Here is a 25499-nt window from a genome sequence, read left to right on the forward strand (position 1 = left end):
AATACACAACTACAAAATGGGAGCATTAGGCAGTAGTACTGCTGAAAAGGATCTGGGAGTTATAGGGATCACAAACTGAATATGAATCAACAACATGATGCAGTTGTGAAAAAGCTAAATTCATTTTGGGATGGACTACCAAGAGTGTTGTATGCAAGGCACAGGAGGTAATTGTCCTGCTCTACTTGGCACCAGTGATGTCTCTGGAGTACTGTGGCCAGTTCTACAGGCCTTGCTTCAAGAAAGAATTGGACAACTTGGGAAGAGTCCAGAGGAGAGCTACAAAAATAATTTAAAAAAAAATTAGAAAACCTGACCTCTGAGGAAAGGTTAAAATAACTGGCACTACTTAGAATTGAGAAAAGAAGACTGAGGAGGGACCTGATAGGCTTCAAATATAGAATAGTAGAATTGTACAAAGTTAGGGCTGAAAGAGACTTCGAGAAGTTGTCAAGTCCAACACCTTATGCTGAGGCTGGTCCAAGAAAATCTAGACCATCACTGACAGGTGTTTGTCCAGATGTTCTTAAATCCACCAGTGATGGCGATTGCACAACCTCCTTTGGAAGTCTAGTCCAGATTAACTCATAATTTATTACTAAAATGTAAAATATATGAAATATTGCCACCTTGCTCCATCACCCGCACTTTTTCTTTTCTTTATACCTGATTTTAGAAATGTTCCAGATTCCAATAATACTAATGAGTGTTTTAGTCTGGAAAAGCCTGAGATGAGAGAGAGTCCTGAAAGTATCCTTAATGATATGCTGCAGTTTCTCTAGCTTCTCACTTTCCCTTAAATCAATGATTACAGGAATATTGTAATGAGCTTAACCTTTAGAGGAATCATAACACTGAGTTTTGTGAGTAATTTCTGGATAAACGAGCATGTTGGAGCTGGGATCCATTTGGGTGAAGCTTAGATTTCATAGTACTTGATAAGAAGGACTTCATGAAGGAAATAATAAATTATTCCTCATGAGAAAGGAAAGGAAATGGACACCTGAGAGATATCTATATAATATTTTGTATACCTGTGTGTACAATATTTAATCTTTTTAGTTCTGAAATATAGTTTTCCCATAAGACTTTGTATGGGAAGTTGAGAAGGTCAAAACTGGCAAGGAAAAGCTGAATGACATCATGTGGGGGCAAGAAGTAGGGACTTCTTCAAGGAATAGAAAGATTCAAGCAGGTGGAGGGAAAATACAAAGGATGGCAAAAAAAAAAAAAAAAAGGTTGTAATTGTTTCTAATTTAAACCAGCCAAGTTAACTAACAGGCTGTTGGGATTCCGCTGAAACCTCTTCTACTTGGCTCCCTGAGACCTCGGTTTGAGTCCACTCTTGTCACTTGGGTGGTTTGCAAGCATTAGGGGGTGGGTGTAGGGCATACAATAAATCCACATTTCAGAGTGATAGTCTGTATCAGCAAAAAACAATGAGGAGTACTTGTGGCACCTTAGAGACTAACAAATTTATTTGGGCATAAGCTTTCATGGGCTAAAACCCACTTCATCAGATGCATGGAGTGAAAAATACAGTAAGCAAGTGAGTAAATAATTACAGTATTATAATTATACAGTAAGCAGTATAGTAAGCTGTAATATTTATACTGTTTACTGTATTTTTCACTTCATGCATCTGATGAAGTGGGTTCTAGCCCATGAAAGCTTATGCCCAAATAAATTTGTTAGTCTCTAAGGTGCCACAAAGACTCGTCGTTGTTTATACATCCAGAGTTGCACAGCAAACCTTTTCCTTTATATAATTTACACGTTATGTTGCATCACATGTTTTGGCTTGGTTACTTCGTAGGACCAAGTCCCTGCACAGCATGCTCACTGTCCATACACTTTTATGTATGACTTACTCTTTACCTCATCTTTGTTCCCAATTTATCTTATCCATTGTTATATTGTCCACTGTAAATGGTTCCCTGGCTGTTCCACCTTGTCTTAGCTGGGGAATAAGGGATAGTGGGAGAGCCAGCCACCCTTTCCTCTTTAAGACCTACTGTCTGAAAGAGCCAGATTTTTCACTACTCCTCTGGGACTACAGCTTCTCACTACATAGGTGGGTTGATTTGGGTCAGGGAATTCATGGTATGCCTATTTTTAAATATATTATAAAGGCAACCAGGATATTTTAAATCCTCAATTGCTTTAAAATATATTTATAGGGCCTGTTTCCTCTGCTTTGAAATTCATGTTCGTCCATGAGGTGGTAAATTAATCTATACACCTTTCATAAAACTTGTACCTACACACTCAGCAAAACTTTTGAAGAAATCTTCTCTATGAAGCTTCTCAGCTGTAACCACCACTATCCTCTGTGTGTTCATTTTGTCTTGTATTTTATTGTATTCTGCCTGCTCACACCTTAATATGTAAGCTCTTCTGGGCACAAGCTGCTAAATGTCTGGCACACATGATCTTTTGCACAGCTCAGTGTATGTTGGTGTCACTGTATAAACAATATTAATAATGTCTTTACATTCCATGCATCACAAATAAATGGAACTCCCCTTTCTCTGAGTTTTTTTTTAAGCAGGGAAATTAGGTAGAAACCATCTCAGACTACTACTTATCAGGATTTTATGCTTTCCATCTCTAAACTTTTCTCTAAAAATCACCCTATGCTTTTGTGAAAAAGACTGTGTGCCTATGGTAGTGATCCACTATCCAAAACTAATCAAAACATTTCATACACTGAGAGTCCAGTTTTTCCACTGCCTTTGCTCCTCGTGTAATCATTTGCACCTCTTCAAAATGCGAGTAAACCGCTACCAAGTCAGAATGGTACTGTTTTGTACTTAGTTTGCACAGGTATAAATGACTACCCAGGATTCCAAGGCAGTAGATATCAAGCATGATTTTCTTCCTTTCACCCCATATAACCCAGTTAAGATATACCTGGAGAGTGAATGGTGAGGGACTACAGTGTTCCATATATTGAGTAGGGTGGGTGCTGCTGTTAGTTTTTACCAACCTACATTATTCTCAAACACCTTTTGAGGGTAACCCCATGTTAGAATTATCTTAAGATTGTCTGTGTCTGCTGCTTTCTGAACCTGTACTGTATGTATATTGCTTGGAAAAGTGATGGGTGTAGCACAGGACCTGAAAACCCTCCACCTGTTTCTCCTTATGATTGTATGACTAGCTAGCATTTAAGCCCCTAGCACAAAAGCTCAGAGAGTTAATTCACTTAAATAATAGATTTTGTTAAACCTGATCACTGTGTTAATAAAAGATCATTTTAAAATATTTGTATAATTACTTAACAGCAGGAATTCTGTTGTTGCAGCATGCTATTTCACCTTGCTATGCTTTCCTCTGATATGTGGCTTCATTTACTTACGGGGTTTCCCCTTTCTTTTCTTTGGTTTCAGATGCGAGTGTCTCTCTGGTTTATGTGGTTTCCCCATGTGTGAGGCAGGCTCCATTCCCCAAATAGTCTCACGTGGAGACGGAACACCCGGCAAGTGCTGTGATGTCTTTGAATGTGTCAACGGTATGTGAAGTTGTTATTGTACCTGGAGAGGATGATTTTGTGTGTCTGTGGGAGGTGTGGGTGTTTGAACATGCTGTCCAGGAATTTGGAAAATAATTGCCTTAAGTATTGCTCAAGATAAAAACTCGTCTGGAAACTTTGAAGATGCTGTAATGGAGCAAAATGACAATAGAAAGACGTCAGTTTCTTATCCTTCAAACTCACTTCACTCCTTCCTAATCCCAAATTTGTTGGGATCTTTTAAATGTAGATTTAGCACACAATTTGAATTGACATTCAAGCTCTTCTTTGCCAGCATTAAATACCACACTTTATTTAAAAAAAAATAGGGGGGTTTGCTACTCACAATCCTAGATTTTGCAAGATGATTCTAAGGACAAATATGCTCTTTGAGCAGTTTGAAGAAACATTTTAAGAAACATATATTTCTAAAGCAGTTTAGACCAACTCTCACTCTCATTCTTTGCAATTGCTAATGCTTTGAGAAGACATTGTTTGAATAAGTTAAACATTTTTATCCTTGAGCTACTGTACGTCACAATTGTTATAAATTATAAGTGGGAATGGACACTTTTCAATTGATGCTGTGGAAGAGGAGTGAGTCACAAGTTGGGGTGTATCTTAGGTGAATGCTAAAATGGATATTGACACAGTGGTGTCTCTAAAAGTACATTGTCCCATATTCATCTGCACATCTGGCACATGCTTCGGACAGCCGTTATTTCTGAATTCTTGTGCCATGTGTGCATACAAAAAAATGTTTTGAGTTGTTGCATGTTGCGATATTACAAACAGCTTAAATGTTGATTAATAATTAAAATGTAGTACTTGGCACATAATTAGCATCTTTACTCTGATAATAGTAGGTAAAGGGAATATATGAGATATAAAAGCTGGGTTTCTTTGTGTCAATGAAAAAGTTTCCCTTGAAAGTAACTGATGGTACAAAATCTCAATTGTTGGGGATAAAACTGTATAGTCTGAAGTGTTACATGGAACCTATCTAATTTATTTGCTGCCTCAAACATACCTGTTGCATAGTCACCTGGCTTCCAGTTCTGTAATCCTTAAAACAACTGTCTCATTTTTGAAAATCTGAGTACTTGATTTAACCATAAGGCAGTGTTTGATTCATCATTCACTATAACACCTAGATGACTAAGAAATATTGAGCCAGTTTCAGACATGATGTGGTCATTGGTTTAATTTATAGATTCTCTTACATAATCTCCTAAGGCTTTATAACATTTTGTGACTACCTTGGACGTATTTATATCTAATTTTCAATGTGTAAGAGAGTCTGAGTTGGTGCAAAATATGTTCCATGGAGCTGGAAACTAGGTATAAGAAGGTGCAAGTTATTAGCAGCTGTTTCTGTTGCCTCAGCTGTTCCTACTTTATTCTGACATGTATGTCCATTGTATTTGACTTCTCGAGAGAGGCAGGATTTTCTTTGGATGCTACTTTAAAATGTTTCTTGTGCTGCTCTCATGCAGTTGACAGTGGTTTTGGGATTGTCTTACTATTTACCCTAAGATATTTCAAAGATTTTGCCCTTCTTTTTTCTTATCCCTAGATTTACCCATTGCAGCCTCACCTTGGTAGGTTATTGAACTTTTGGTTTTCACATACTGTATTAGTGAAGGTTTAATTTACTTGAATCATCTTCTCATTAGCATTGGAGATGCACCTCTATCTACTACTTTATTTTGATAATTTAGCATCTGATTAGTGGGGTTCAGTCTGTTATGTGGTTTAATTAGAATTTGTTAGCCTACTTGCACACATTCTTCTACTATATCTTGACTGGATAGTATGATTGCTTTAAAAAAAATTGTATAAAATCCCAGTTTACTGAAAAATTTTAAAGTTCATAGTACTGTGGGCCTTTGTCTAAGTCAACCTCATCGCAAAACATCTGCTCAGAGAAGGTGGCTTTACGGAAGGAGAAGTCAACTTCAGTGAGCTGGAGAATTACTTTGCTAAGGGAACAAAATTACTATGTAGCAGCATATCTCATGCATGGCCCACTGTCATCAAGGGAAGGGAACAGAAAGTGAGAGGGCTGAGGGGAAGTAGCTGCTGGAGGAGTGGAGAGGAAAGAGAAATTTTCCAGTGGAAGAGAAAACACAGAAGTGATAAAAATAGTCTTGTCAAACAAAGTTGGTGTAATTGTTTGACAGGGTTACAAGCTCGTTTTAGAAGGGTAACTGGTCTAGACGTAATATACTTTGGAAGGCATTTCACTTAGTACTGCATGACATTCTGATTAAAAAATTAGCATTATACAATATCAATAAAACATGCGTTAAAGGGTCAAGAACTGACTAGCTAATTGATAGCTCTCTAAGTGGTTGTCAGTGGGGAATCCTCACTGAAATGGGGTGTTTTAGTGGGGTTCCACAGGGATCAGTTTTAGGCCTATCACTATTGAACGTTTTTATTAATGATCTGGAAGTAAATATAAAATCACTGCTGATTAAAATTTGTGGATGATGCAAAGACTGGTGGAATTGTAAATGACAGAGCACTCACATAGAATGATCTTGATCGCTTCGTAAGCTGTGCCCATTCAAATAAAATGCATTTTAATATAGCCACATGCAAGATCATACATCTCAAGACAAAGAATGTATGCTGTGCTGACAGAATGGAGGATTGTATCCTGAAATACAGTGGTTGTTTCATAATAACTAAACATGAGGTCCCAGTGTAATACTGTGGCAAAAATTAAATAAAAGAAAACCAACCAACCAACCAAACAGCAACAAAAATGTGATTCTTGGATGTACAAATAGGGGAGTTGATTTTACCCATGTAAGGCATTTATGAAACAAAGACTTGAAGATTGAATACAATTCTGGTGCCCATATGTTAAAAATTATTTTGAAAAATTAGCTAGGGTGTGGGAAAAATCGATGCAGGGGCTGGAGGAAATACATTGCAGTGAGAGAATTAAAAAGCTCAATCTTTTTATCTTATTAAAAGGAAGGTTGAGAAGAGACTTAATTATAGTGTAGCATTACCCTCACACGAAAAAAAATACCGGGTAGCAAAGGACTCTCTAATGTCGCAGAGAAAGGTATAACAAGAACTCATGGGAAGCTGAAGCCAGACAAATTTAAATTAGAAATAAAGAACAAATGTATAAAAGTGAGGGTGATTAAACATTGGAACAAACTACCAAGGGAGCTGGTAGATTTTCCATCTCTTGATGTCTTCAGATCAAGATGTCTATGCATCTTTTAGTCAAACACAAGTTATTGGGCTCAATAGAGGTAGCTGGATGAAATTCTCTGGCTTACATTATGTAGGAGGTCAGATTAGATGATATAATGGTTCCTTCTGGCCTTAAAACCTATGAAAGCTATCATGGGGATTCTAGTATGCCAAGTGGGACATAAGTAGAGTTCCGTCACTGTATTTTTCCCCATTTCATGACACCAGTTGGTGGTAGCATGTGGGGAGAGGAAAGAACAAATACTGAACTCGACAACAGTGCACATAAAAAAATTCTGTATCACAACTTGCAGTATGTTGACCTTGTGAGTTGTCCCAGTGCTCCAGGAATCTGCAAAGGCTATAAGGACACATGGACAGCCGAAGGTTTTCTTCATGATACTGCTGTGTCTGCCATTGAAGATTTAATTTTGTACTGGCAGCTAAAGAGGAATTTATTATCCTAGTGATCGCTAATAGCCTGTGTACTATTGAAGCAATCCAGCCTTCTCTAGTATCTACTCCAAGCATGTGCTAATACAACTGATTTGAAACTTTCATCTTGCCAGAGAGTATAGAGAGGCTCCCCTTAATCAAAATGAATGGTATCTGGTGTCTCAAAGCTGCTGTGAGTGTGAGAACATGGCCAATAATGAGAAGATACCTAGTGCTAAGAATAGGCAAGATGAGTATAATGTGGAAGGCATAATCCAATATGAAGACACTGTTCATGGTGTGCACTGCATTGTTTATCAGATGGTGGATTGTTTGTTTTTTTTTTTTTGTTATAACCACTTAGGCGAGCAGTAAATACCACCAATTTGGTCAACTTAATGGATGCTACACACATACCTACACATGCACACACACATAGACATAATAAGCTTTCAAATGATATTGTAAGATGAGGCATTAGTGAAACTGTCAAGTGATATCATTACCATAGAAATGTGATAAATAATGACATCAACATGTTAAAATACCCACTTTGAAATATTTGCATTTGTTTTTCTTAGTCATTAAACTGTTATTTCAAGACCTAAAATTGGATTTCTTTGTGATCTCAGTGCCTCACATCAACAATCTAATGAGTAAATCAAAATATAATTTTCTACAGGTATCATTGAACTATAATAGTGCTGGTGACATTTCTAGTCAACATCATCATCATATTGTTCATCATTATGATCTCTGTCGAGAGTGAGTGGGTTACTACAGTGTTCATTGCTTTTGGCATGTGTACAGCTTTATGCAGGGAAGATGATTCCAACTACAGACATGGTTGTGCAATGATCCCTACTGGTACAACACAAATGAGGTCTTGTACAAGCTCAGATGCCAATGGGCCCTCAAAAAATACAGGAACTAGTTCATCACGCTTTTCCATCCATGTTGCAATGGAGATCCAATATCTGATGTACCTATGTGCAAAGATATCCAAATCTTTGTTTGCCAAGATGTTCTTTTGACATGCTCTTCAAAACTGTCCTCACATGGTGGGAGTCTGGCCAGTGACTTGTGCTTTTTGATGACTAGATTGAGGGCCAAGCAATTCAGGTCTCTGTGGGTGTCTCTTCTTTCTTCCTCTGGTCATATAGCACTGCTACCAACTTACTTGCTGCAGAAAATTCGGCTTGTCTGTCACTTTCTCCCAATTTGGCAAGATCTCTGAAGCAGTAAATTCCCTTTGGTTTGACAACATCGAACACATCTTTTTTCCAATACCAAATAAGGATGGCACAAGGTCACATCATGTTAATGCTTGTACAGCAGGAAATAAGTTGTAGAAGGCAAGAGTGAGAATCTCACAAATTGTATGCTTAGGTATGTAGCGACACTTGTCAGTTGTGCTGGTAAAGGTGCCTGTTTCATTCCACATATTCCATTTTTGGAAAGTAATGAATAGCAAGGACCCAAACATTTGTCAGGTGACCTAATTATTATAGTTCCTTTGACACTAAGGGACCCAAATGCCATATTGGCACATACAGTATGCAGAAGCATCCTTGTCGGCTTACTTTTGAGTACTGTACAAGTCTTGGGCTTCTTACAAATTTCCTACTAGTGATGGACTTTGCTACTTCACCATTGGAAAAGCCTACAGCAAGGAGTGTTTATGTTGGATGTGCTACTACACTCTTAGGTGCATTTTGAACCACATACTCAAAGAAGAATTTTAGAAGTGCCTGCTTATTAGATGTTGCATTTAAAAACTATTTCCATGGAGACACAGGGCTTCCACCAATCAGCTGGTATTTCTTGCATCTAGCCTTAGATCCAATCTGGTACTTTTTTCTGCAGCATTCAGTTATTGTTGTCATATCTGTCAAAGACTTCAATTACAGAATTAGTTTTCCATCAGATCCTTCTAGGACTTGCCTCAAGTACTCGGTAGCCGATTCATCAAATGTGAGGAATTTGTCTCCAGACATCATTTGTATGACAACCACAGCATCTGTGGTGTACATTGTGCTTTTTGTTGCATGCACTTAGCTCAAAGATTCTTTCAGACTGACCTTCCAGCTGATACCCTAATTCAGTCTTTCATCAGCCTGGAAGAGGGACATAGGCACAGCTCCACTTGGGTGACTAAGAACAGTTGCCATTGAAATGTCATGTCAACATCTTTCTAAGTACAGGGCTCTGCGGAAAACAATTTCTGGACTGATAGCTGCTATGACTGTCTCTCCCTTGCCAGACTTAAATTTGGTGGGTTTGGCCACGTCAGCAAATGTTTTGATGACAGATTTCTTGACTGGGCTGAAGAAGCTACACGTCCTATCAGAATGAAGGGCACATCTGACAAATCTTTCCATTTGTTCTTTACCAAAATCTGCTATTTTCAGTGGAAACGCTTGTATATCTGATGCTATATGCAGTCCAGTAGATAGGTTGAGAAGCACTTCTGGATGTGATTCAGGGCCAAATGAGTTTCATATTATTGATGACATGGTTTGTAAGAGCTGTAACATCTTTCCTCCCTCTTTGATGCAGAGGCAAGGACTTGATTGCGGACTTTGTCTTCATTACTTTTTTTGTAGGCCACTTTTTTTTTGTCATAGCTTTTGCGTTTTCCTAATGTGAAGGTGTGTATTGTCATCTCTAACGCTAATACTGACCTGTGTATAAATGTCACTGAATTTAAAACATTGGATAAACTCATTTTTTAAGGCTAGTACTGCATGCATAAGTATTTACAAATTAAAACCTTTCAGCAGGCAGACCAGATGCTACATTGTATGTACAAAAACTTACAAATGGAGAAGCATTAGATTAGGAATTCATGTATACTCGTATCTACTCACTGTGCAGTACAAAGTATAGACAATCTACTGCTACTGGTGCACAACCTTTAGTTTGAGACTGATCTAGTCATCACATTTCAATTGAAAATATAGAAAACTATTATCACTTATGAGTAAGACTACATTTTAGTCATGGGTATTTTCAGTAAAAGTCATGGACAGGTCATAAGCAATCAACAAAAATTTATGGCCTGTGACCTGTCCATGACTTTTACTACAAATACCAGTGAATAAAACTTGGGTGGGGGCTGCCGGGGGCCCCCAGGTAGTGGCGGAGGGTGGCCCAGCTGCTTGGGAGGGAGGGGGCTGCGCGTGGGGCCTGGAGGAGGGTGCCCTGTCTGATTTGGGGGAGGGGCAGCCTAGAACCCCCACTGGTGCTGGGTGGGGAGGGGTTAGCTGGCCTGGTATGCTCCCTACCTGTCTCTGCACCTTCCCTCTCTTCCCCCCCCCCCCCCGGCCCAGCAGCAGAGTTTGGGTGTGGTAGGGGATTGGGGCACGGGATGTGGTGAGGTGGGCTCTGGGTGGCAGTTACATGGGGATCTCCCTGTTAGCAGCAACATACCCTTGTTGACTGGATTTTTCTCTACATCCCTCGCTCAGCTGCTAAGTAGAGGCGTGGCCAGAAAGCTCTGCAGGCTGCCTCCTCTTGCAGGCATCACCCCCGTAGCTCCCATTGACCAGGAACCGTGGCCAATGGGAGCTGTGAAGCCAGTGCTCTGGGTGGAGGCAGCCCATGGAGCTGCCTGGCCACGCTTCTGCCTAGCAGCTGAGCGAAGGGGATGTCACCGCTTCCGGGGAGACCTCCAGGTAAACGCTGCCCAGAGCCTGCTTCGCCCTGTCCAGTGCCCCAACCCCTTCCCCCTCCCACACCCAAACTCCTCTGTGTTGCAGGGATGCTGTGGCCCGAGACTGCCCCAGCAGCAGCAGGTGCGCCTGGCGCAGGGGCTGCCTGAACTGACCCTGCGCCGGGCGCACCGTCTGCTGCAGAAGTCACAGAGTTCACGGAAAGTCACGGAATCCATGATTTCTGTGATCTCTGTGACAAACTCGCAGCCTTATTATGAGATACTTTGATTAAGAATATGATGTGAACACATTTCATTTTAGTATATTGCAAAATGTTGATAGTCACCTTTTTGCCTTATGCTAAACTGCTTCATCATTTCTGAAAAAAATATTTCCTTATGCAAAACAATAATCTTTTTAATACATTGTTGTTTGGTAGCTACAATCAACAAGCACCACATTAAGTTGTAGAAATTTAAACAGTAAAAACTGTAGTGTTTCTGGAAACTACAAAAAATGACACTTTCTCATTTTGGTGCTATTGTTTCACCTTGCCTATAGCCTTACATCTCCACATCATACTTCATTTAAATGTACATAAAATAGGCTTTCAAATGATAAATGATCTGGGCATGTATGTAGGGTGGGTACATTAAACTCCAAAAAATATGGCTCTGTTTGGAGAATTGCCACATGCCTAAATAGTGTCTGTCTTTTCTCTGTGAATATTTTTGTGAATTTAATTTAGATATGATTTGGAGGCCTGTGGTCACAAAGGTGTTGTGCCTTTCTCTTGTCAACTGGATCTGATTCTGCCTTAGCTATGCTGCTTTCATTATGGGGGATAATCTGCTAGTCATAGTTCTTAGCAAATATTATAGCAGTCTAGATTTTGTTTTGTCACCTCACAAGAACTAGACTAATAAAGCAGTTGTTTTTGGCTTAACATACTTAGGGGAGTATGGCCTTATTTTTCCCCATAATGTTCACGCTGTTTATTTATGTACTATAATAGTAGATAATTGAAAAGTACTTTCTTATGACAGAAATAACACTTGATTCCTGTTGAGGATCAGGCTGAGTACTGCTTAACTCTAATGCTTTAACTGGTGCTACTGGATCATGTTGTTTTCATGTTCCATGTTTGGTCTTCATGTAGTAGACCTCTTTGTTGTTTTTGGGTTCAAATTACAGCAGATACTTAAGTTAGCAAGTGGTTAGAGCCGCATGACAGTAGGATTCTTAAGAAAAGAGAACATTTGTCTTGGAGATAGCATGGTGCTTCTCTAATGACTGTGTTTGTAATGTTGTTGTCGTCATCATCAACATCCATGGGTATATGTAGAGGTCAGTAAATGTTCTGTGTAAAATTGGTATATTAATTGGGAGCATATTATAGGATGCTTTCTAAAATGTTGTACTGTAGTGGTTAAGATAATTCAGTATGTGTGTTAAACAAAGAATAATCTCAGGGGAATATGGCTCTTCTCCCTCCTCAAAGCCTTCTACCTAAGTGATCAGAACTCATTCTTTGAAGGTGGTAAGTGTCAAGCTCAAGCTGATGTGTCAGTATAAAGTTCCCCTGCCCTGGATCATTCACTAAGAATGCTGTCTTGGCTTTTCCAAGGTATTCCCTGAGCTCTGTCAACCCAAGTGACCTCCACCAATTTCAACTTCCCCAGAAGTTCTGAAGATTGACTATCAAATACTGGAGATATATTGGTTCCATTCTGTTCAAGGCTTTGTAAATGAGGATCTTGAATATGCCCTAGAATTACTGACAAACATTTCAGAATACAAAGCAACAGAGTGATGTGATGATCTTGTCTTTCCTGTTTAGCAGGTAGGCTGCTGCATGCTGTACAAACCTTAATTTCTCGGTGGTCTTTTGGCTAAGCCATAGATAATGAATATTACAGTAGCCTGGAGGTGACGGAAGCATGGATTGCAGAGACTTTGTCTGTGGTGAGAGGAAATGGAACTGATTCTTAGCTACTGTAGATCTGTGAAGGCATTTTTTGCCTCTTGGAAGTTTAATGATTAGTCTAGCAGTTTGTTTAGCTGAAAGTGCTTGGTGCTGTAACAGACCCAAATCAAAGATCATCTGCCCTGAAGAGTTTACAGTCTACAAAGTAGACCTAGAAAAAACAGTACACACTGGGAATTCTAGATAAAAATAACTTCATAAGTTTAAAAAAAAAAAAAAAAAAAACCATGAAAATCAAATATTCCTTCTCCTAGTTCCCGGTGTATTATAGTGGAGCACCAGATCCACCGTAGTTAATGTTGAACATTGCTTTTTATTTGAAGTTGAACTCTTAAGTGCTTTATAATCTGCATGTTTACTCAGATTGTCTTGAAATTGTTGTACCTCATGAGGGTTCTGGGTAGTTTTCATGGTGCAAATTTGGGGTTATTTGAGCAAGGGGTTCCAAAGATACAAACCTATTAAAAAGCGCATTTTACAAAATTGACTAATTTTTCTAGTCCACATCTGGATCTTAGACTACAACTCTGATCCACCCCAAACTGATCTCAGTTGTTAAGGATTTATCTGAGGTAGTGAATTGCACCTACTGCCCCTTTAGTTTGGAGAAGTTACTACAGGGTAAGTTGGGAACTTACTGTGAGTAGCTGCAGCCAGAGAAAATAAAATGTTCATGTGCAGCAGGATTAAGGCTCTTTGGAAGCAAGAGGGATTCCAGGCAGCCTGTTCTCTCAGTGATTTGCTGTCTCAAGGGGACACTGCTGTAGCTGTTGAACCTTGGGTTTGTGTGATTAGATAGTTGACATCCCTAACACTCTTGCCCCGCCCCTTCTTCAAGACCTTCCCCACTCACTCCATCCCCCTTCCCTCAGTCACTCACTCTCCCTCACCCTCACTCACTTTCGCTAGGCTAGGCTAGGTTAGAGGGTTGGGGAGCGGGGGGGTGCAGGTTCTGGAAGGGAGTTTGAGTGCAGGAAGGGGCTCAAGTCTGGGGCAGGGGGTTGGGGTGTGGGAGCGGATGAGGGGTGTAGGCTACGGCCAGGCGGTTCTTACCTTAGGCGGCTCCCGGGTGGCGGTGCAGTGGGGCTAAGGCAGGCTCCCTGCCTGCCCTGGCTTCGCTCCTGGAAGTGGCCAGCGCATCTCTACGGCCAATGGGAGCTGTGGAGTCGGCGCTCAGTGCGTGGGCAGCGTGCAGAGACCCCTGCCCCCCAGGAACCGCAGAGAGGTGCTGTCTGCTTCCAGGAGTGGCGTTGGGCCAGGGCAGGCAGGGAGCCTGCCTTAGCCCTGCTGTGCAGCCGCACTTTTAGCGGCCTAAAATCTCCTGCTTTGGCTTCAGTAGCCTCGGGGAAATAGAGCCCGATTCCGGGAGACTCACGGCAAAACTAGGAGGGTTGGCACCCTAGTTGAACATGAGTTGTGCCTGTCACTCTGAGTTTGAGCCCTGTCTTTGGCAGAAATCTGATGATGATTGATGAGCATGTGCTCAGTTCCTAGTGTGTTTTTGTAGTATCTGTCAGGGTAGAGTCCTAGATTTGTGGTGGTGGCATGCTGAAGCATCTCTCAGAGGGCAGAGCAAAGGTTGAGATATAGCGGTGTTATGTACCTTAACTTTGCATTTCCTGGTTTTCAGATGTGTAAGTTTAGCCATGCTCCACATTCTGGAATGGCATAAGCTACCATGGGCAAGTGTAATTCTGTGTTAATGACCTTTTTAGGCACGTAATATGGGAACACCTTAGTTCAGGGATGCTTTATAAATGAATTATAGCCTCAATCCTCAAACACCTCCTGAATGATTTTAACTTTACTGTTCTGAATAGGCCAATTGGCTTTATTTAAACACCTGTGTAAATGTTAGCAGGATTGGAGCCTATTGTCAAGAATTTCAAAAGGGACTAGTGACTTTAGGTGCCTCAGTTTTTGCGTGCTCAATCTTGTGATACTTTTAAAACAGTTTGATTCTCAGAGGCTGACTGTTTGGCCCGTTTCATAATTAGGCCTGCTCTCAGTTGGGTACACAAAACCACTTGTTACTTTTGAAAATCCTGGTCTGTATTTTATCCAAGACAAATGGCTTTGTTTTAACAATGTTACATATTTAATAATATTATAATGTAATAACTCAAATGTTAAGATTCACACAGGTTTATTTCAGCTAGAGTGCCTATCACCTAATAGATAGGTACTCCTAAAATAAGCAGACATACCATTGTGGAGCTGTAACATTCCATTTATCCTGCATGAAAAGCACGTTGTCTTCACCAGGGCTCAGTATTATTCAATGGAATTTACTTGGTAGGGCTAGAAATTCCTGTGCAGAGCAGATGGAATTGTAGTGCTCAAAGAGACAATAATGTGCATAGTTACCAAAAAAGCAAAGCATTGCAGGACCACCGCTGCTCTCTACAAAAATCTGGAAGCAAGGAGATGACAGTGGCATGCTTGTGGGAGAGTTATTTTTAAGGGAAAATGTACAAAAGACAAAAATATATTCCCTAGTTTATTGCCCAAAGCCTAAGATTTTGGGGGGGAAAGCATATAGTAGCATGATACAGCAGAGTCTGTGTCCATAAGAGTCAGTCTGTGAGAGAGACTTTGTCTGAACTATTATTCTCTTTTAAAAACTGTGAAAATCAGCTGGGATTTTTCAGAATGTCAATTCTAGAACAGAGGAAGGATATATATATACACATTTCCACATATATACACATTTCCTCCTTAAATGGTAACTTGAGGGGGAAGGGAAGGAAAGGAGAGGTTTTTATTTCCTTTGGAGCTCTCTAAAGAGAGGGGGGGAGAGAAAAAGTTCCCAAATCTAAGGACCACAAATTTCAATTTAACTTAAAGCAAGATTTATTTGATTCAGAAAATACAGAGAAAATCAAAAGTAGATAAGTTAAGTAGGATAAAATGTGATGAATAGAGAGTAACAATTTAGCTGCCAGACCTAATCTTAAATTTGCAATCTATTGATTGAGCAGGCTTATAAATCAATAATTATGTTGCTCCTGCCAGCTGTACATTGTCATCCCCGCCTCCATTTCCAGATCCAAAGAGACTCTTCTAGCTATTCTATACAGAGCTTGTGAAGTCAGGTATTTGTTTTAATTAGCATGCTAAACTTTGCAAGGCCTCACACTAAACAGCTTCGTATAGTTGACATTGACTGTAAATTTCCCTATTTAGACTTTGGGGTGTAGTGAGCATATAACGATATTCTTGTTTCCATCAGAATTTTTCAGTGTATTGTCACCTTTCCACCTCACCATTGTTAGGAAAAGTATTTTCAAGTGTTTATTTTCTGACCATAGGTGGCTGCCTTATTTTTTCTCAGCCAGAACTACTGGCTGGCTTATTATCTATAATATATAATAGGTAAATCATTCACTATTATTTATATATCCAGCACAGTTAGCCTCAGATTGCAATTTAGACAGTACTGCTGCCCAATACCATCTGCTTATGGCTCTTCCTGAGTGTTATAGTCTCTTCATTTATTCAGAGCACATCTTACCTCCTCGCTGCATGCAGCCCTCTGTACATTGCATACTGCATCAAGGGTGAAGTGTCCCATCTCCTTGAACACACTCTGCTCTGTCCGCTGATGCCATCACTTCCATCTGCCATTGCTACCTTGTTGAACAGCCTCATTGTTTGTTTTTCCTGAGTTCTTGAGCGTTGTAAAAATGTGCATTATTAAAAGTCTCCAAAACAAAACTCTCCTTGCCTAACTTCAGCCCACAAAACAGAATTGCCCAATTGGGCTGATATACCTCATCTGGTACAGGTAGAGCTCTAATGGTTTTATGAACTTAGCTCGAACTGAACACTTCCATTAAGTTTTGCTTTTTCTATTTTTTATTAAACATAAAGGAAAAACTTTTAACAGTGATCTCAGTAATGTTAAAACAGAATGTGTGACAATCTAATGTGCTGATTTGTTGCTATAATTGATATAATAGCATACGAGGTTACTCTTAAAGTTTTATGCTAGATTGCAAGTTTGATGAAGTTGAGATAAGTATTGTTTTTTGGTGTCTGTCATAGATAGAAGAAAACATTATGGAGTATTGGAGTGCATTAATCAGTGGTATTGTAGGTATTGTGGAGGTCTTATTTCTGTGCTCTTAATGTTTGGGATGGATAAGGTGTGTCCTGATGCAATCTTAACATTGCTAAATGTAATTTTAATTTGTTAATTACATTATGTATGCTTGTGTTCATAATATGGATGAATATATATATATTTTTTTAAATGGGAAACGGGGTGTGTGTGTGTGTGTGTGTATGTGTGTGTGTATAAATATAGCAAACATTAAAAAGAGGATTTTGCTTAGACTTTCAGAAAATACTTACAGGCTGAAACAACACATGGGAAGTCACAGCCTGAAATGAGAACTTTTGTGAATGTTAATAGCATAGTGAAAACTGGATTTATTATTAAAGTTGCAATTCTATAGTCCAGTGCCCTTAAAATTCCACATGTCCTTCTAGAACTGAGTGATTTTGTGTCTTTTTTGTTTTGTTTTTGTTTTTACTAGGGTTCAGTGTTTGATAAAATTCACCTGCACTACATGGTGAATTCTCAGTCTAACTACAGTGGTTTCCATTAAAATAGTTATACTTAATGTTTGTAAGTAATTAGCTTACTCTTTTCTAAGTGTAAGGAATGGTGTAAATACCATGGTACCATAAACTAGGCAAGAGGTGAAACTGTAAATACTTTCACAGGGGCCACTGTATAAAGCCTTTGCTACTGTAAAAGGTATAAAAAACCAATATTTGGAATAGATTCATAGATACTAAGGTCAGAAGGGACCATTCTGATCATCTAGTCCGACCTCCTGCACAGCGCAGGCCACAGAATCTCACCCACCCACTCCTATGAAAAACCTCACCCATGTCTGAGCTATTGAAGTCCTTAAATCATGGTTCAAAGACTTCAAGGAGCAGAGAAGCCTCCCTCAAGTCAACCATGCCCCATGCTACAGAGGAAGGCAAAAAACCTCCAGGGCCTCTCCAATCTGCCCTGGAGGAAAATTCCTTCCCGACCCCAAATATGGCAATCAGCTAAACCCTGAGCATATGGGCAAGATTCACCAGCCAGATACCCAGGAAAGAATTTTCTATAGTAACTCAGATCCCATCCATCTAATATCCCATCTCAGGGGATTTGGCCTATTTACCCTGAATATTTAAAGATTACTTACCAAAATCCCATTATCCCATCATACCATCTCCTCCATAAACTTATCGAGTAGAATCTTAAAGCCAGATAGATCTTCTGCCCCCACTGCTTCCCTTGGAAGGCTATTCCAAAACTTCACTCCTCTGATGGTTAAAAACCTTCGTCTGATTTCAAGTCTAAACTTCCTGGTGGCCAGTTTATACCCATTTGTTCTTGTGTCCACATTGGTGCTGAGCTGAAATAATTCCTCTCCCTCTCCTGTATTTATCCCTCTGATATATTTATAGAGAGCAATCATATCTCCCCTCAACCTTCTTTTAGTTAGGCTAAACAAGCCAAGCTCCTTAAGTCTCCTTTCATAAGACAAGTTTTCCATTCCTCGGATCATCCTAGTAGCCCTTCTCTGTACCTGCTCCAGTTTGAATTCATCCTTTTTAAACATGGGAGACCAGAACTGCACACAGTATTCTAGGTGAGGTCTCACCAGTGCCTTGTATAACGGTACTAAAACCTCCTTATCCCTACTGGAAATGCCTCTCCTGATGCATCCCAAAACCGCATTAGCTTTTTTCACAGCCATATCACATTGGCAGCTCATAGTCATCCTATGATCAACCAATACTCCAAGGTCCTTCTCCTCTTCCGTTACTTCTAATTGATGCGTCCCCAATTTATAGCTAAAATTCTTGTTATTAATCCCTAAATGCATAACCTTACACTTCTCACTATTAAATTTCATCCTATTACTATTACTCCAGTTTACAAGGTCATCCAGATCCTCCTGTATAATATCCCGATCCTTCTCCGAATTGGCAATACCTCCCAGCTTTGTATCATCTGCAAACTTTATTAGCACACTCCCACTTTTTGTGCCAAGGTCAGTAATAAAAAGATTAAATAAGATTTGGTCCCAAAACCGATCCCTGAAATATGCAGAGACCAGGATATTAAGTTAGGGACTCTAGAGTGATGATGCAGGCTTCCCCCAATACCAACTTGGCAGTATGCAAAACAAGAAGTAAAGAGGGGAAAAAGCCATTTTGTTATAAAATACTATATGTAAATGGTAGAACACCAAATCTTAGTTCTAAGTTCCCCTTTTTCTCTTCCGTTCCCTTTTACAGATTCTATTTTTCCTATAATTCTACATTTTTCAACTCTTTACACTGCTAATCCCTCATGATAGGTTAGGGGCTGTTTCTTTAATATCTGTGTAAAACACCGAACATTTATGGTGCTTAATACATTTTTATTAACAGTAACAGTAATATTGCATCTGTAAATTACAGTTTTGTTTTAGTCCAAGCCTCTGTTTCATTTTTGTGGATAAACCTTTAGCAGATACACTAAATGACTTACAGGTAGCTTCAACAATTGTCATCATAGGGGAGTATACAGTATGACCAACAGTGATAACGCAGTACTCTGTATTCCACATAGCTTTTTATTTGTGTGGATATGCTTGCAAGTCAAATAAAACGTATAGTATTATGATCTTCAAAATTGCTAAGGGCTAATGCCCCAAGCGTATATCACATTCATGTTTCTTCGCTCACTGAATAGCAGAGTAGTTGTACATACAAAACATACAGTTTGCTTTTCAGTACTATTGTTTATACCAACATACAATTTTAAGTAGGGTTATCAAGCGATTAAAAAAATTAATCGTGATTAATTGCATGATTAACTGAACTGTTAATAATAGAATACAATTTATTTAAATATTTTGGATGTTTTCTACGTTTTCAAATATATTGATTTTCAGTTACAACACAGAATACAAAGTATACAGTGCTCACTTTATATTTTTTTTACAAATATTTGCACTGTAAAAACCAAAAAATAGTATTTTCAGTTCACCTAATATAAGTAGTGCAATCTCTTTATCATGAAAGTTGAACTTACAAATGTCAAATTATGTACAAAAAATAACTACATTCAAAAATAAAACATAAAACTTTAGAGCCTACAAGTCCACTCAGTCCTACTTCAGCCAGTCGCTCAGACAATATCGCAAGATAGTTATGTGCCAAATGTGCTAAAGATTCATATGTCCCATCATGCTTCAACTACCATTCCAGAAGATATGCATCCATGCTGATGACGGGTTGTCATAAAAATAAAGGGAAAGGTAACCACCTTTCAGTATACAGTGCTATAAGGCCAGAGGCAAAACCCTTTCCCCTTGAAAGGGTTAAGAAGCTAAGATAGCCTCGCTGGCACCTGAGCAAAATGACCAATGAGGAGACAAGATGCTTTCAAATCTGGAGTGGGGGGAGAAACAAAGGGTCTGTCTGTCTGTGTGATGCTTTTGCCGGGAACAGATCAGGAATGCAGTCTCAGAACTTTTGTTAGTAAGTAATCTAGCTAGAAATGCGTAGATTTCCTTTTGTTTAATGTCTGGTAAAATAAGCTGTGCTGAGTGGAATGTGTATTCCTGTTTTTGTGTCTTTTTGTAACTTAAGGTTTTGCCTAGAGGGATTCTCTGTTTTGAATATAAATACCCTGTAAGGTATTTACCATCCTGATTTTACAGAGGTGATTCTTTTATCTTTTCTTTAATTTAAATTCTTTTTTTAAGAACCTGATAGATTTTTCATTAAGATCCAAGGGTTTCGGTCTGTGTTCACCTGTACAAATTGGTGAGGATTTTTATCAAGCCTTCCCCAGGAAAGGGGGTGTAGGGCTTGGAGGGATATTTTGGGGGAAGACGTCTCCAAGTGGTCTCTTTCCTTTTTCTGTGTTTAACACGCTTGGTGGTGGCAGTGTAGGGTTCAAGGACAAGGCAAAGTTTGTACCTTGGGCAAGTTTTTAACCTAAGCTGGTAAGAATAAGCTTAGGGGATCTTTCATGCAGGTCCCCACATCTGTATCCTAGAGTTCAGAGTGGGGAAGGAACCTTGACACGAGTTCTCCTCAATAACAATCCAAAGCAAAGCGGACCGATACATGTTCATTTTCATCATCCGAGTTAGATACCACCAGGAGAAGGTTGATTTTCTTTTTTTTGGTGGTTTGGGTTCTGTAGTTTTCACATATGAATGTTGCTCTTTAAGATTTCTGAAAGCATTCTCCACATCTCGTCCCTCTCAGATTTTGGACAGCACTTCAGATTCTTAAACCTTGGGCTAAGTGCTATAGCTATTTTTTAGAAATCTCACATTGATACCTTCTTTGCATTTTGTCAAATCTGCAGTGACAGTGACAGAAATCAAACATGTGCTGGGTCATCGTCTGAGACTGCTAAAACATGAAATGTATGGCAGAATGCAGGTAAAACAGAGCAGGGGATATACAGTTCTCCCCCAAAAGGAGTTCAGTCACAAATTTAATTAATGTACTGGTTTTTTTTTTAACAAACATCATCAGCATGGAAGCATGTCCTCCAGAACGGTGTCGGAAGAATGAAGGGTCATATGAATGTTTAGCATATCTGACACACAGATACCTTGCAATGCCAGCTACAAAAGTGCCATGCTAATGCCTGTTCTCACTTTCAGGTGACATTGTAAATAAGAAGCAGGCAGCAGTATGTCCCGTAATTGTAAACAAACTTGTTTGTCTTAGCAATTGGCTGAACAAGAAGTAGGACTGAGTGGACTTGTAGGCACTAAAGTTTTACATTGTTTTGTTTTTGAGTTAAGTTATGTAACAAAAAAAATCTACATTTGTAAGTTACACTTTTGATGGAGATTGCACTTTTGTACTTGTATGAAATGAATTGAAAAATACTATTTTTTGTTTTTTACAGTGCAAATATTTGAAATAAAAATTAATATAAAGTAAGCACTGTACATTTTGTATTCTACGTTTGTAAGTGAAATCAATACATTTGAAAATGTAGAAAAACATCCAAAAATATTTAGTAAATTTCAATTGGTATTCTATTGTTTAACAGTGCGATTAATCACAGTTAATTTTTTTGAGTTAATTGCGTGAATTAACTGTGATTAATTGACAGCCCTAATTTTAAAATTAATTAGCTTCCTTCCTTTTCATTTTAATTAAGGTTCATATTAATTGCAGCAATTTCTTCCAGGAGTCTGATATGAGCTATCCTGCTGCATAGAGAAGGAATTCTGTCATTGGAGGTTGTTGGAGTCCTTTAACCTTTAATCATTTTAACAACAGACAGCTGTCTTGAGTTTCACTTCGCTTCTGCTGGCTGGGAGCCCATTGATACTGCTACAGAAAGTGCCAAAACTTGTCTATGAACAGGCACTGAAACTCCTCGTATAGCTAGAGTTACTGTGCAAAATGACTGCCTAGTGAGGATATGGATTGCAAACTAAATGCATCTCTAATCTTTTCCATGGCCTTAATCAAAGACAGCCATCAGCTAAGGACAGCTTGAGAAATCTCAGTAATTCAGATCTCATTGTGGGCTGGTGCAGCCTACTGCTCAAAACAAGGTAATGACTGACACTGACCATTTGCATGAATGTTTAATTAATGTGGAATACAGTTGCTCCTAATATGGAGTGATACTCATATCATAGAAAACAACTGCAGCAGGTTAGGTAAGGCAAGGCCAAGTAGGAAACAAATAAACCCAGAAGTATGCGGTACAAATAATTGAAGGAAAAAAGAACTTCCTGCAGATAGTCTGCTAAATTAAATGAAAGAAGTCAGCCGAGGTTCAAAAGGCAATTCAAAATCCTCTTTGCAGTCAGTCTGCTAAAGAAAATTGCAAACACTTTACATTCTGCCTGTAGTAGGAGATTCTCAAGAGCTCATTTCTCTTTCAGGGCCTGATCCAACCCCGTATAAAATCAATGCAAAGATGCCCATTGACGTCCATGGGAATTGAATCAGGCCCAAAATTCATCCAGATAGTTATTCACACCATCTAGCTTTGCACATTTCCTGAGTTGAGAAAATATCACAAATGAGAGGAATTAAAGTAGTAGCTCAGTTATAAAGGGAATGTGTATTAACAGAGCCTCTCCTCCTCTACCATCATACCTGCCTCCTCCCTAAATCTTGTTCCGTTTGTAATTCTCATTCCACCTATTTTCTTTTTAAAAGTGAGGAAAAACATGATCATTTCATCTCCCACCCTCTCCATTTTAGTCTCTGAGGCCTGGATTTTCCCCTCTGACACAGTTGCTGCTGCTTCCGCCATCATTCTCTCTTGTGCAGTGATCTCGCCTTCTTCCACTTCCCCTGCTCTGGAGTTACTTTCAAAGATCATAGTGAAGGCAGTAGGCTTTTTTCTCCTGATCTTGCCACTTCTAGTCCATCCCTCCTCTTCCACTTATTCTTTCTTTGAATACCTCATCAGATTTTTCTCTTCTCCCCCTCCATGTTATCTGTTGACCACTTGACTCTTCCCCATCCGTCTTTCTCTCTGACTTCACCTCTTGGAGCACAGTCTTCCTCACATCGCAATCCCACCACCATCCTCCTTGATGATTTTTCTTTCTATACTGATATCCCATCTTGTCCCCTAGCTTCCTGCCTTCTTGTTCTCACCTTCTTACTTCACCTGCAAATATGGATCAACCCTCCCACTTCCTAAAATGGTAGCTCATTTTGTCTTCACCAAGTGCTGATTTCTCTCTTACCTCTCCGTCACTGATTTCCCTTTGACCACCACCTCATCTCCTTCAACTTTGCTCATTGGCCCCCTTTTCCTCACTTTGTCACCTGTTCCTTCCATGACTTTCAAATAGCATCCACAAATTATCTTCTGCTCTTAGTCCTCTCTCTCCTTTTCCCACTTCTTTCTCCTCCCGCAACTCAGCTGTTGATCATCTCTACTACACGTCCTTTTGCTTTCTATCACAAGGTCCATCCATCCAGTCCTGGCTTATCATAGAATATCAGGGTTGGAAGGGACAGCAGGAGGTCATCTAGTCCAAACTCCCTGCTCAAAGCAGGACCAATCCCCAATATCCCTAAATGGCCCCCTCAAGGGTTGAGCTCACAACCCTGGGTTTAGCAGGCCAATGCTCAAACCTCCCCCCAACATCCATTTTCTATACTCTTTTTACTGTGATGCTGAGTGTTTCTGGCAGAAGTCCAGTGACCTTGCTCACTTTCTCCAGTACCACTTAACTCTTTCCTTCTTTAATTCTGTCATCTTCTCAGCCAAACAGCTCTACTTCTACTCCATTTTCAAGTCCTACACTCACAAACACCGCTAACTCTTTACTACTTTGATTCCCTCCTCAAGCCCTCCCCCTTCCTGTCCCCTACTCCCTTTCTGCATAGCATCTTGCTGATTTCTTCAAAGCAAAAAAATCAGCAAGATTTGGTGTGACCACCTTCCTCGACTTTTCCCTTTTTCTTTTTACTCCCTACTCACTATTTCTTCTTGCTGTTCTCCTCCTCCTGCCCAAGTGATGCCATCCGCTCTTGCTTTCTAATCTCCCACAACCTTTCTCACCGCCCTTTCACCCTTCTCAATATCGCATTCTCATCAGATTCCTTGCCCACCCAATATAAGTATGTTTTGGCCTTCCCTGTATTAAAAAGGGAGAGAAAAAATCCCCCCTCCTCTTCTCTCAGCACCTATATCAAGGTGCTGTTACCTGCAAACATGACTAACTGCCAACAAATTGTACTACAGAATCTCTATGGAAAGAAATTCCATGCTTGAATAATAAGAATATAGTACTAGGAATAAACTGCCGACTACCTGATGGGAATGGTGATGGTATTGTGAAATGCTCAGGAAGATTAGAGAGGCTACAAAGCAGAATACCCAATTATAATGGGTTTTTTTAGTTATCCTCAGATTGACCAAGTACATGCAGAGAGATAATTTTTAGATAATGAATGACTGCTTGTTGGAGCAGCAAGTCCTGCTACTCACAAGGGGAGAGACCATTCTTGATTTAGCTCTACGTGGAGCACAGGATCAGCTCCACAAGGTGAATATAGCTGAACCACTCAGTAATAGCACCCATATTGTAATTAAATTTAACATCCTTGTGGGGGGAAAATACATAAGAACCCACCACAATAGCATTTAATTCAAAAAAGGGAAAATACACAAAAGGAGAGAGCTAGTTAAATGGAAATGAAAAGGAATAGTTACAAGAGTATAAAAGTGTTGCTCAGGCATGCAGGAGTGGAATCAGGAAGGCCAAATCACACCTGGAGTTGCAGCTAGCAAGAGATATTAAGAGTAACAAGAGGGGTTTCTTCAAGTATGTTAGCAACAAGAAGAAAGTCAAGGAAAGTGTGGGCCCCTTACTGAATGCGGGAGGCAACCTAGTGACAGAGGATGTGGAAAAAGCTAATGTATTCAATGGTTTTTTTGCCTCTGTCTTCGCGAACCAGGCCAGCTCCCAGACTACAGCACTGGGCAGCACAGCATGGGGAGGAGGTGACCAGTCCTCTGTGGAGAAAGAAGTGGTTTGGGAGTATTTAGAAAAGCTGGAGGAGCACAAGTCCATGGGACCAGATGCGCTGCATCCGAGAGTGCTAAAGGAGTTGACGAATGTGATTGCAGAGCTATTGACCATTATCTTTGAAAACTCATGGCAATCGG

General features: G+C 39.7%; 1 protein-coding gene across 1 annotated transcript in view; it reads left to right on the forward strand.

The window, feature by feature from the left end:
* Nucleotides 1-25499, forward strand: part of CRIM1 (cysteine rich transmembrane BMP regulator 1) — a 325649-nt gene that overhangs the window by 154903 nt on the left and 145247 nt on the right. Inside the window, 1 exon segment of the mRNA XM_038396670.2 lies at nucleotides 3393-3514. Coding sequence (XP_038252598.2) covers nucleotides 3393-3514 — 122 coding nt within the window.

The sequence above is a fragment of the Dermochelys coriacea genome, chromosome 3 (assembly GCF_009764565.3).
Source record: "Dermochelys coriacea isolate rDerCor1 chromosome 3, rDerCor1.pri.v4, whole genome shotgun sequence".
Taxonomy (NCBI): Eukaryota; Metazoa; Chordata; order Testudines; family Dermochelyidae; genus Dermochelys; species Dermochelys coriacea.